At 42.1% G+C, this 13,987-nt stretch overlaps 1 protein-coding gene across 6 annotated transcripts in view; it reads left to right on the top strand.

Moving 5' to 3' along the window:
* The window catches only part of CPNE8 (copine 8), a 284,253-nt gene that overhangs the window by 258,720 nt on the left and 11,546 nt on the right, over positions 1 to 13,987 (top strand). For 4 of the 6 annotated variants that reach the window (XM_077835107.1, XM_077835129.1, XM_077835124.1 and 1 more), the window contains one exon: positions 4,012 to 4,085. In XM_077835107.1, coding sequence (XP_077691233.1) covers positions 4,012 to 4,085 — 74 coding nt within the window. Of the gene's footprint in view, positions 1 to 4,011; positions 4,087 to 4,436; positions 4,943 to 13,987 lie in introns of those variants that run through there. The other 2 variants (XM_077835117.1, XR_013348079.1) reach the window with 2 other exon arrangements.

Raw genomic sequence — 13,987 nt, 5'->3', positions numbered from 1 at the left:
AGTTACCCTGAGGTTGCAGTTGTAGCTCCAGAAAATGTTGACCTATATTTAGGCTTGGCAGAACTCGATGGTTACTTTTTTTGTATAATTTTAACAGAAAATATCAGTTTGTTTTTAAGCATTTATTTCTCTGTTTATCAATTGTATTTTCACTGTTGCGTAGAATTATGGGGTTTAAGCATTTTTTTTCTTTTTTTATCTATTTGAATTTTCATACTTGCAGTAAATTAGAGGATGGTCAGACAAACTGTTGCGGTCAGGCATAATTATTCAATGACAGTAGATGTTGAGATTCAAAAAGTTAAAGCTTGATAACCATTAAAACAAATTTTCAATATCAGATATCAAAATATACAAAGTAAATATCATTAAATCAAATATTAATATGTTCTCAAGCAACATTTTTCTTACTTTGCCTGTCTGTAAAATTTGATTATCAATGGAAGTATTATTTTTATTTGGTTTATGTGTGTGTGGTGAAATTGACATTTACTGATTAAAACATCTAATCCTTCCATGTCTGCCTATATTTGTATAAAATGGATATGCTTTCATTTGTCTTCAAGCAAAAAGAAGCCATACTTGCAATATCTACGATACATAAAAAGTGTGGCAAGTTAAAAAGTGACCATCGCTAACAGAGAATGTATTTATAATCCTCTGTCAGAGGATCAAAGTAATGGCCCTATTGGATCAGTCCAATGGTCCAGTTAATGCCATATTCTATCTTAAACTGTAACCGGTACCAGATGCATTAGTGAAAGGTGCAAGAAACCCTGAAGTGGCCAATAATGAAATAACCTGCTCATAGGAGAAATTTTGTCCTCCATTAGAGGTTGGCTTATACCCGAGAAAGAGAAAATAAACCTAGGACTCAAGTCCAATAATGAAACCAATAAGACAAGACTAGAAAAAGTAGGGGTCAGCAGAATAAGGTACCTACTATCAAGTTTCACACAAACTGAGTGTCCAGAAATAACAACCCCATTTTTACCTCCATGCCAGTCCTGGAAACACTGATCCAGTGGTACCATTGGGCACCACAAGGATCAAAATACATGGCCTGCAGGAGTTGTAATCCCCATGCACCTTACTAAACCATAGGGCAGTGATGAATACCTGGTTGTCTACATATGGACTAACAGGAAACATTATACCATTTTTATACTGTCTTTTAATCACTCAAAAATTTGCTATGAATCTTGAAAAGGGCTTCCTGATATTAGGTGGGGATGAGGATTAGACCAATTTAAAAAGGAGGATGTATTGTAGCAGGGCACTGATAGGCTATTCTGCTAAGAGAGGGAGTGTCTTTCTGTCCTGAACTGGAGGAAACTAAGTATTTTTCTTCATTTTCTTTAGTGCCTAAACAGCGGGGGAGGGAGGGGCGAGTTGAAAACAAGAGTCTGCTATTAATTAGCCAGCAGATGAATCTCCAGAGCATTTTCTCCCCGCAAAAGAACTTGGGAACCATCAGTTACAGAACTACGGGCAGTTCTCTCAAATAGAACCCACAAACTTAAATAAAATTTACAGCTATGAGTAAAAATTGATAAGCCAATGCTGTGGGCTGATCAAAGGATAGAACTAGAGCTGTCCAAAACGTGGGTTTTCTGGATAGTGCGCAATTGATATTTCAGAGATTGGATTCATTCCAAATCAGACCAAAATCAAATTTTTCAAAATTTCTTATGAGCCAGAAATCCCCCAAAACACTGAAAACACCAGCACATGGTGTTTCCCAAACAAAATGTCCCCCAAGACCAGCAGCTCTGACTGAGATTGACACTATCAGTTTCACCATTATTATCAGCAGTGGAGCTGACAAGAATGTCAATTTCAGTCAGTAGCTGCTCGGCTCCCAGAGTCTATATCTGCCCCAGAGCCACACCATATAGACTTCTTTGGACTCAGGGCTACCAGATGCCTGGGCCAGCAGGCTCCCTAGGCTGCCCACTTGGGATTTGGGCAGCCCAGGGAGCCAGCTAGCCCAGGCATCTGGAAGCCCTGAGTCCAGGGCAGTCCACATGGCAAGGCTGCCACAGATCCTGGGAGCCCACCCTAGGACATCCAAGCTCCCAGCACAGCAGCCAGGGGCCTGAAGGCCAAGAGCCTCTAGGGTTTCCAGGCTTCCAGCTCCACAGAAGTCCACATGGTAACGCTAACACAGACCCTGATAGCTGGGAATCCTTGGTCCCAGAGCAGTCCATATGGCAGAGCTGCAGACCCTGGAAGCTGTGGGGCAGTCCACAGGGTGGGTCTGCCTCAGAGCCACAAACCCTGGAAGCCCAGGGTCCCTGGTCCTGGGGCAGTCTGCATGGTGGGGCTGCTTTGTTGCTATGGTCCCTGGAACACCAGGATCCCCAGTCCCAGGGCAGTCTACATGGCAGGGTTGTCCTGGAGCCTTGGACTGTAGAAGCCCCCAGTCCCAGCAACCCACTAGGTGAATTGGCAGGGAACCTTACAAGGTCCAATAGAACACTGTCTGTGAATGATCAAAAGTTCATTGAACTGGACTTGCTTCTGTAAGACATTTCAGGTTTGAAAAATAGTACATTTCCTTTCAACCAGTTCTAGATAGAATAACTGGCAAACCAAATTATATCCAGAACGTTGAGTATTTTAAAGACTTCAGAATATGGTGCATCTCATTAAAAATATAACACTTGTACAATTAGCTTTGAAACTGTTTTTTCAATCCATCTATGTGGAATAGATGTGATGCCACAAAACTCTAACTTGGAGCTCAATTCAGTGGGTAGCACAAAGATCACAGCACTTCTGATGTCTTCTGGAAGTAGTTTACAAAAAAAAGTAACTTATGGTTGAAGGAAAAAAACTTCTAATCTTCCTAGACTTTAGTACTATGACCCGGCAGAGACGAAAATCGTTTACAAAAAGTATCTCATCACTTATGGTATTTTACTTCAGTTTTGTTATCAGCTAAGCTTCAGGTGATATATACTGCAGTGATAGCCTCAGCAGTGAAACTGATGGAAAAAATCAAAAAGGAAAAAATGAATGTCTGAAGAATCAGAGGCAGTGGATTTGCACAGGTGTCACTTAGAGCAGATTTTGACCTGCAGAACTCTTATTACTGGTTCTGATGCACAAGAAAGAAAAAAAATCAAACTTCAATTTATATTCCAGGTTGAGTTCATGGGAGAAAAAAAAAATTACTTGTAAACTAAGTACATTTTGCTCTCGAAATCATTGAGAGACCATAAAAGTGTAGTGCCATTTTTAGTCACTTTTTAGAATAGAAAATCACTTTAATTTTTCTAATTCTATACATGTGGAGTCTGATTGTTTATTAGTGTGGTGCAGATATTCACATTCAAATCAGTTATGACCTGTCAAATTAAAAAATTATGTAAACACTGAATAAATTCCTTACCTAAAGTGTTACACAATCAATTTACTATCATAATCTTCAAGAGCTTGTTACTACTAGACAATGGCAGTCATTACATTTCCAGATATAAGTTTGAATCACTCCTGCCTCATGCCATACCGAAAGATGTCAAAGGCTAAGGAAAAAGGTTTCTTTATCTGAGAGAGAAATAGAAATAATTTGTGAAATTTATTTTATCGATAAAGTTCAGTTAATTGAAGGAATGGGAGTTAGAAGAGAGTCCCACACTCAAATTTGGGTATTGGGCTACAGTGCGACTGTGTTACTGCGACTACAGAAAATGTTGGGGTAGGATTTAAGTGATCCAAAAAGTTTTGTACTGGCTTTCCATACCAGGGTTTATTTTGTGCTAAAGAAGTAAACAAAACTATAAAGATAAGAAACAGATTATTCTGTGAATGATAGGAGAGTGCAAATTAACTGTTGTACCTTTATACATTTTGTATAAAGGAGGATCTTAAGAGGTGCCTTAAATTAATAGAAAGAAAGATGACTTTGTTGCTCTGGGTTCAGAAGGATCTAAAATTTCTTTTTGATAACATAGTTTTGTTGGGTGGCTGAAATGGCAAGTGGATAAACTACTTTTTTTTTTTAAGCTATGGAAGAATTGGATGGTGATGTAGTCAGAATCTCCTCAAGAGGAAAATATGCAGAAAGGGATATTGTACAGGTGAGAGAGAAAAATTATTACTAATGTGCATTGATAAAAATAAAAATAGTTCAAATTGACGTATTTTATATGTACTAGGGATATTGATATATAAAATTTAAGAATGCATTAGATATTAGTTGATGATGCATTTCCCATTGAAGAAAGTGTTCAAAACAAGTATGCACCTAGTTCAAAACTAGTATCATAATTCATGTTACTAATTCAGTTATTATATATAGATGAAATCAAGACAAGCAAGTCTGACTAACTACATGATACATTAAAATTAATAATGACCTTTTATCTGTTTTAGCCTCACAATGTAGTATTGACTAATGTTTGTCTTTGCACTTTTTTCGTGATTAACAGGGAACACTTCCCTAGGAATGAGTAAACAATGAATAAAGACAAACAGAAGTCAAACTACGCTTGCACTCTGTAACACTAGACATAGGGCCCTACCAAATTCATGGTCCACTATGGTCAATTTCACAGCCATAGGATTGAAAATTGGTAAATGTAACATTTTCAGAGTTTAAAACTGAAATTTCACAGTGTTGTATCTGTGGGGGTCCCAACCCAAAGGGGGATTGTGTTTGTGGTGTTGCAAACCTGTGGTGGGGGGGGGTCATAAAATTTTCACCCTCACTTCTGTGCTGCCTTCAGAGCTGGATTTCAGAGCTGCCGCAGGAGATTCCCGCAGGTGGACATGATCTGATCTCCCCCTACTGCTGGGAGTGCCCCAGCCAGGGACTCTTAGCTGCTAGTCTTGGCCATCTTGGGAGGGACATTGTTGCATTGTCACTTACAAAAGCAGATACGTTGTCAGAGTTCACACTGTATTTTGAAACCGCTTGAGAAACTAGTGTAGTTAACAGCATCCAAATAAATGCAGTCGGCGAACACTGTTGTTCACTTTCCTGTGTGTACATCTTCAGCCCTGTCAGAAATAAAATGAAACAGAACATGCAGTACATAGTTGTCTTGCTCATCTGTGGACTCATCCGAAATAATTACAAAACACTCACATGAGTTAATTGGAGACTTCATCTCCTCAAAATGTATAGCAAAAACCTTTGGAAGGTAGTTCTGTCATAGCATATTCGCACTTGGTAAACAACCGGCATTTTGTATGTTCCGTTGAATGAATTCATGCAGCTTTGGGTGATCATGTTTTTTCAGTGGTATATTAGCTCTTCCCAATGCATCCACAAGTTCCATTCTAGCTAAATGACAGATCTGAGTTCTCTATCGTCTTAATAAAAAGAGAAGAAATTTGTTTTTTGTTTTTTTAACTTTTTATTTACCAGCATCAGCCAATGAAACATTGCAGCTTGTACAAAATAGTTTGTCACCATTGGCATGTAGAATTTGGCTTCCTAATTCTTTCACATGATGCACTACAGTAATCATTTTTGAGGTTTTTGATTTACTTTGGACACTCATTTTATTGTAATTGCATGTGTCTTCTTGTAGACAGTCGAGACCAACACACTATAAAACTTCCACAATGTCCATATCTACCAATCAGTGAGTTGAGTCCTGACTGTGATTTACTGCTGTCATGTGTCAGTCAAAAAATTCTGGAAAGTACCTCACTTTTTATTTTTCTTGAAATAAGTTAATTGCAACAGGAACGGGGGGCAGTTCTCTGTACAATGTCCCCTCCCCAGGCAGCTGCAAAGAGAGGGGACAGGAAGCGAGTACAGAGGAGGGGATGCGGCGCTATCTGCAGCGGGGAGAGATGCCCAAGAGCAGCTCTGCAGGGAAAGAGCAAGTCCTGTCCCTCCCCCAGTCCAGCCAGAGCTAGGAGCCCTCTTTGCTGGGGCACTCCCAGCAGCACAGGGAAGATCAGATCCAACTCCACAAGCCTCCTCCAGCTGCAGGAACTGCTGGGGGTTGTTTCCCAGTCCCAGAGCATCCTGCAGCAGGGGGAGGCACCCAGAGATAGGTCAGGACTCCTCCTCCCCCCAAAGCAGCTGTGCAGGGGATGGACAAGTCCTGTCCCTTCCCAGCCCAGCTGGAGCTAGGAGCCCCCTTTGCTGGGGCAATCCTAGAACAAGGGGAGATTGGACCCAGGTCCACAAGTCTCTTCTAGGTCCAGGAACCTCTGGGGCTGCTGTACAGTCCCAGAGCATCCTGCAGGAGGGGGCACTTGCGTAGCTGTGGGGGAGCGGGGCAGCGGCCGCTCCCTCACTGAGCAGCAGTGGTGCCTTTTTAATTCTTTGGCGCCTTTTAAATTTTTACTCGACTGGTGGCGCTCCGGGTCTTCGGCGGCGGGTCGGGGGAGCGGAGATTAAAAAAAAGGCACCACCCCCTGGTACTCATCCAGCGGCGCTTCGGGTTTTCAGCAGCACTTCTGCATCTGGTCCTTCACTCGCTCCAGTCTTCGGCATTGTGGTGGCGGGCGTGTGGCGGTCCTTTAGTGCCAAAGACCGGAGCGAGTCTTTTATCTCCACTTCCCCTGTTTTTTCCACCTGGCTACGCCACTGGCAGGGGGAGGCACCTGGAGGCAGGTCTGGTCTCCCCCTACCCCTGAGAGTAGCTGTACAGGGATGGACAAGTCCTGTTCCTCCCCAGCCCAGCCAGAGCTATGAGTCCCTTTTGCTGGGGCACTCCTAGGAACAAGGGGACATCGGATTTCACGTCTAAGTGCTTATTTCACGGTCTGTGGCGCATTTTTCATGGCCGTGAAATTGGTAGGTACCCTAACTATACACGTGAAAGTAACTAAGCTTTCTTCGAGTGATTGCACACATCCATTCCATTGTAGGTATGTGCATGCCTCATGCACAGTTGTCAGAGATTTTTCCCCAACAGTACCTGTTGGGGCAGTGTGAGCCCCCTCTGGTGCCCCTGACAACCCTCGGTTCCTTTCTTCCACCAGTGATAATTGTTGGAGCTCCAGTCTTTGCATCTGCAAGTCTTACCTCTATAGTATCTGTAGAGTTAGTTTTCAGTCTCATGTAGTATATTTGTATAGATTTAGATATAAGAATAAGTTTAGGATAGTAATTTTCTGTAATAGGGTTAACAGTTTCCAGTTGGGTACCAGGTTCTAGTGGACTAACACCTCATTCTCCTGGCTTCAAGGCCTGTCGCTCGTGTAACAAGTCTATGCCTGTGAGTGACCCGCATCTCAGGTGCCTAAGTATCTGGAAAAGGCATATGTGAGCGACAAATGTAACATTTGTAGGGGATTCAAACCTTGATCAGAAAAGGACAGGGCTGCAAGACGCAAGTACCTACTTATGCAGTGTGCACTTCATCCAACATCGGAACTTTCCCGCTCAGAACCGGTACTGAGCATGTCCAGTTGAGCTAGAAGTGCTCTCACTCTGTTCTGAGTTCAGAGGCAGAGCCTAGTCACAGGTACCTAAGAAGAGAAAACGTAAGTCTCCCAAACACTGAGTAACTGGGCCTTCAAAGTCTACAGTGAAGGCACCAAGCCGAGGTAAGGACCTGGAGGTGCACTCAAAGAAGAGACACTCCCAGACAGTCAATAAGCCAGAATGGAGTGCTGACTCTAGAGCCCAAGAAGGGTCCATTGAGACCAATCCCTGAGGGATCAGTGCACCTTTCAGTACCTTAGACTCAGGAGCCCTTTCCAGTTCATTTTGCACCTGAGATTTTGGAGGCAGCCAGAGAGTTGCTTAACCTTCAGTACCAGTTTCTCCTGCTATTCAGGAATCTCACTCAGTGCCGGGATTGGAAGAAGCGCACACTTCTACAGTCCCAGCTCCAGCCTCTGTGTACCGTTAAGTACCGATGACTTCTACAGTTGTAGCTCCTCTCTGTAGATTCCATGTAGAGAGAAGCCAGCAATGATCTCACCAGTACCCACATCTCCAAATTTGGAGCTGATTGGTACTGACCGTGTCAACCTCACCGTGGCCTCAGGAAGCAAACTCCTCAACAGACTCTAAGATCGGATCATATGTGTCTCGACACGAACATACCCACCATAGTACCAGCCACAGCCTCAGAACTCTAATTACCAATGACCTGCACATAGCTGGGTCTGCCTCCATATCAGTGGCCCTTTTGGATCCCTTGGGGCTTCCCTCCACATCCTAGAGGTTCTCTATTCCCTTCCTTTCTGCTTTTCTACGTCAGCTAGGCACTGGGAGCGTCTGCAGTAAGGTCACTGTCTTCCCTCCCCTGGTACGGGGATTGGTACTATGCAGAGGGAACCATGCACTCAGGACTTTCCTGTGGATGAGTTGGAGGGGGGACCTTCTCAACAACCCTTAGCCTCTTCATCTTTGTCTTCTGATGGGGTGTTAGTGACTGGGTCTACTTCTTCCCCTCCTGATGATGTCAGGGCTCATATCAAGACTTGTTGAGGAAGGTGGCTACAGCTCTGGCTATCCAATCAAAAGGGTGCAAGAAAGGTCACACAGGCTTGTGGACGTTTTAGCCTCTGCAGGACACACTCTAGGGTTACTCTCCCTATTAATGAGCCTATCCTGGAACCTGTCAAGGTTTTATGGCAAAACCATCTTCCCTATTTCCCACTGCTAAAAGGGTGGAAAGAAGGTATGTCCATTCACAGAGATTTGAGCATTTCTGTAACCACCTCCCTTCAACTTTATTCCACAGGAGGTTTACAGCTTGGGATCATAACCAGCAGACTCTGCTGAGTTGATAAGATTTAAGCCTGTGAGATAATATCCTGAAATTCAAAGACAAGCTCCTTGATGAGACAAAGCAGGAGTTAACTGCTGTGAAGTGAAGTTCATTTGCAAGCAAGTCTGGATGCTTCAGACTCTGCAGCTTGATCTTTGGCTTCCCTACCATCAGTATGCTGCATTTATATAGATTGCAGTCATCAGGTCTTCCCCTAGAGGTGCAACAAACCATTCAAGACCTCCCATTTGAAGGTCCCTTGCTCTTTTTGGATAAGACAGTTGATAATTTTATCTCCAGCATAGACACTATTCAGTCTACTTTCAATGCGCTGGGTCTGCTAATCAATATAAAGAAATCTATCCTGATGCCCATTCAAAGGATTTTGTGACAGTCCTGGATTCTACAAAGGCCAGGGCTTTCCTGTAGGAGCAGACGTTCCAAATATTGCAGGTCATTGCTTTAGATCGAAAAGTGCACCCTGTTACCACCGTTCGAAATTGCCTCAAACTTCTAGGGCACATGGCAGCTTGCACGTATATAGTGCAATGTGTCAGGCTGTACCTCGGAGAACTGCAGGGTTGACTAGCCTCGCTGGCCTGTCAACAAACAGACATGGTAGTTCTAGTACCTGCTCAGTTCTTGTCCTCCCTGAACTAGTCGGCAGAACCTGCAAATGTTTGCAAAGATAGTCCCTTTGCCTCTCCACAACAATTATTCCCTCTAATCACAAATGCATCAGCTCTAGGTTGGGGAGCTCACTTGGTCCCCTTCAGACTCGGAGCCTATGGCACTATATAAATATCAGGGACCTTTGGGCCATCCATTTACCTCATATGGCATTCCTTCTACATATGAAGGGGTTGAACTTGCTGGCACTCACAGACAACACAGCAGCCATATTCTATGTAAATCGGCAACGGAGAGATCATTTGACAAAGTTATGCCAGGAAGCAGTCCTCCTTTGGAATTTCTGCATTGCCAGTTCCATCAACCTGAGAACTGTTTACCTTCTGGGGGCTCAAAGTACACCACCTGAGCAAGTTGTTGCAGGTCACCAGGGGTGGTCTCTTCAGCCAGGTGTGTCCAGGTCCATTTTCCAGCTGTGGGGAACTCCCCAAGTGGACCTGTTTGCAACTAGAGCTAACAAAAAAGTAATCTTTTTGTTCCTTAAGTGAGTCATAGCCCAGGTTCACTGACAAATGCTTTCCTGTTACCCTGGTCTGCCTTCCCTCCAGTTCTGCTCCTGCCCATAGTCTTGTCCAAAGTTGTCAAGGTTCCTTCCCCACTCTGAACTCTAGGGTACAGATGTGGGGACCTGCATGAAAACCTCCTAAGCTTACTTTCACCAGCTTAGGTTAAAACTTCCCCAGGGTACAAATTAATTTTATCCTTTGTCCTTGGAATAACCACTGCCACCACCAAACTTTAATTGGGTTTACTGGGAAACATAGTTTGGACACGTCTTCCCCCACAAAATCCTCCCAACCCTTGCACCCCACTTTCTGGGGAAGGTTTGGTAAAAATCTTCCCCAATTTGCATAGGTGACCACAGACCCAAACCCTTGGATCTTAGAACAATGAAAAAGCATTCAGTTTTCTTACAAGAAGACTTTTAATAGAAGTAAAGGAATCACCTCTGTAAAATCAGGATGGTAGATACCTTACAGGGTAATTAGATTCAAAACATAGAGAATCCCTCTAGGCAAAACCTTAAGTTACAAAAAAGACACACAGACAGGAATAGTCATTCTATTCAGCACAACTCTTTTCTCAGCCATTTAAAGAAATCATAATCTAACACATACCTAGCTAGATTACTTACTAAAAGTTCTAAGACTCCATTCCTGTTCTATCCCCAGCAAAAGCAGCATACAGACAGACACAGACCCTTTGTTTCTCTCCCTCCTCCCAGCTTTTGAAAGTATCTTGTCTCCTCATTGGTCATTTTGGTCAGGTGCCAGCGAGGTTACCTTTAGCTTCTTAACCCTTTACAGATGAGAGGATTTTTTCTCTGGCCAGGAGGGATTTTAAAGGGGTTTACCCTTCCCTTTATATTTATGACAAAAGTCAAGCATGATTCCACTCATCTCATTCTAATAGCCTTGTCAACATAGCCTTGTCAACATTGTTTTTCCAACTCTACTATCCCTGTTGGTCAGACTTCCACTGCTATTCCCAAGAGATGTGATTTCATAAGACCATGGCCACCTCCTTCATCTCAACTTCCAGGCTCTCCACCTGACACCATAGATACTTCATGGTTGACAACCTCAGAACAAGTTAGCACTAAGGGGGTGTGGGAAGTTCTGCTAAATAGTAGGTTGCCTTCAACTAGGTCTACTTACCTTGCTAAATGGAAAAGATACAAAGAGGTGTCCCTCCACCTCAAACTCCATTTTGCCATATCTTGGACTATCTTTTGTTTCTGAAACAAGGGTTAACTTTTTAGTTCCATAAGTGTACATTTGGCAGCTATCTCTGCTTTCCACCCTCCCATGGATAACCAATATTTTTTTTCAAACCCTGTGTCCATCAGATTTCTAAAGGGTTTGCGTGGAGTATACCCACAGGTTCACAGCCCAGTTCCACAGTGAAGTTTAAATTGAGTTCTGACAAAATCAATAGAGCCCTCCTCTAAGCCACCAGCATCTTGTTCTTTGTTACAGTTGTCTATAAAGGTGGCTTTCTTGGTTGCTATAACCTCGGCCAGGAGAGTAAGGGAATTGCAAGCTTTAGTATCAAAGCCTCTCTAATACAGTTTTCTTTAGGGACAAGGTTTCCTTCGACCTCACCCAAAATTCTTGTCTAAAGTGGTTTGCGATTTCACATTAATAGAGCAATTTATTTACCAACTTTCTTTCCAAAGCCTCATTTGAGTAAAGGGGTAAGCCTCATTTACCTGGATCAGGCTCTCAGCTCTTCATTGCAATTTCACTCAGAGTAAATGGCCATGCAGTACCTGCCCAAAGGATCTCTTCCTGGATTTCCAGCTGTATTAATTTATACTACTGATTGGCTGATATTGCACCTCAAAGTAAAGTGATGGCTCACTCAACCAGGTTTCAGGCAACTTCCACAGAATTTTTGGCTCATGTTCTCATGCTAAACATTTGTAGGGCAGCAACCTGGTTGTTGGTCCCTCCATTTGCCTTTCATTATGCCATCTCTCAACAATCGAGAGACAGTTCCAGATTTGGTTAGGTAGTCCTACAAAGCCCTTTTCAAGTAGACTCCAAGCCACCCTCCAATTCAAACTGCTTGTGAGTCACCTACAATGGAGTGGACATGTGCAATCACTCAAAGGTGAAAAAATGGTTACCTGCCTTTCTGTAACTATTGTTCTCCGAGATGTGTTGCACATGTCCATTCCATGACCCACCCTCCTTCCCCTCTCTATCAGTGTCTTTTGGGTCAAAAGGAACTGAGGGTATCAGGGGCAGCGCAACTCTTTATACCTTCATGCAGCGGTGTAAGACATGAGAGGGCGTTCATGCTGCCTCAGTGGGCATTGCTGGGGGAAAAATCTCTGACAACTGTCAGTGGAATAGACGTGCAACATATCTCAAAAGAACAATGGTTACAGAAAGGAAGGTAACTTTTTTTTCAATTGTTTTAGAAGTAGCTATTATTTCAGAAATGTAAGGAATATCCTTTTTTGTTTTCTGCAACATTTGGAGAAAATATCTGCTGGGTAAGATAGGCATGCCAAACTTGAGCCACAATGCAAATGTGATATTAAGATTTGCTGGAGTCTCTTCTGGATTTTAGATTCAGTTTTTGCAGAAGGATGGCTGTAAAATTGGAGGTGGAGGGAAGACACAAAACTCCAAAGTAATCAGAGAAGAGAAATACTTCTTTCACCATCACTACCATAGCAATTCTTGGTGATCAAGGATAAACTCCATATATTCTTCATTCATGTGATGACTACAGCAGTGTCTCCAACCAGCAAACAGCAATTTTGCAGTCGAACTATAAACATAACTAAACAGTTTTTTAAACATTGGTAACACATTTTAATATTTCCTAGCAAAATGATAACTTGTGAAAACACAGTTTACCTAAAAGACTAATCCCACGCTCAGTGGTAAGGCACAAACAGCAATGCACAATTAATGTTGTTGTTTTTTTAATTTCTTTAGCATTCTTGGAGTATCCAAAACCTCATTCATTTATATTCACTATTAATATGTTTAATTCAGAGCCCTGATACAAATCAGTAAGACACTTAATTAGCTGAAGGCAATATTATTTTGTGCTCTTGTTGTTTTGGCTAAGTAATAGTAAGAAAGATAAATCAAATATCTAAATAAATAAAAAGGGATGTCATCAAACCCTTTAAATCCAGCATGACCTTTATACTCACTGGTAGGGATTTGATCTAAAATCCCGTTAGTATAGTATATAACTGTCAGACTAGAAAACATTGATTTGCTTTTTATAAAATTAACAACTTAGTTAAATGTAAAGTCAGAAGAATGTTTTTCTGCGTGGCATGCTAGATTTTAACTGTTGGAACAGATGTTAAGTATCTTAATTAAACATAAATGCAGCAATGTGACTCCTAAATATAGTGGGTCACAATATGTACATTATATCAGCACTGTATGCTCTTCACTGGTTCCCTATTTACTTCTGGAGGTAATATTAGATGACCATTACGATCTTCAAAGCCAATTCTCTGCTCTTTTACCCACTCCTACCTTGTGTGTATCACATTCTTTGCAATCTCTCTGGTGACCTCTCTCACTCCTTTTGAATGCATCTCTCTTTCCTGTTCCCTTGGGGCCTTGTCTACACTTAAGAAATTTTAGAAAAACACCATTTCACACCAGTGCTACTGCTAGTTTAGCTGAACTGGTAGTAGAACAAGTGGACATTTTTTTTCTGACATTCTAAAGTGTAGACACAATCTTTTTCTGCCTTTTTCTTTCTCCCTGTACCTCTCTCATTTGCTGTCTTCTACTACTACTGACTAGTCAATTTATTTATCTTTCTCTTGTCAATTCTTTCTGAGCAGCATTAATGCATTCTTGTCTTCCTTAGTCTGCAGACAGCATGAAATAGTTCTAAGCTACGTGAATAGTAGAGCTGGTTGAAACTCACAATGTTTCACTTAAGATAGTTTGCATTTTTGAAATTTGGGTTCTTTCTGCATCAGAATAAAACAAAATTTGCCAAAATTTCTTGGTGAATTGCAAAATTCATTTTTGAAACACCAAAACGTGGTGGTTCCAAAATTAAATATGTTCAACTGACTGGTCACTAAATGTTGTTTGCAGTGTTGT

Source organism: Eretmochelys imbricata, chromosome 1, assembly GCF_965152235.1.
Source record: "Eretmochelys imbricata isolate rEreImb1 chromosome 1, rEreImb1.hap1, whole genome shotgun sequence".
Classification (NCBI taxonomy): domain Eukaryota; kingdom Metazoa; phylum Chordata; order Testudines; family Cheloniidae; genus Eretmochelys; species Eretmochelys imbricata.
Note: the sequence above shows the minus strand (reverse complement) of the source record. Positions and strands in the feature narration are given on the sequence as shown.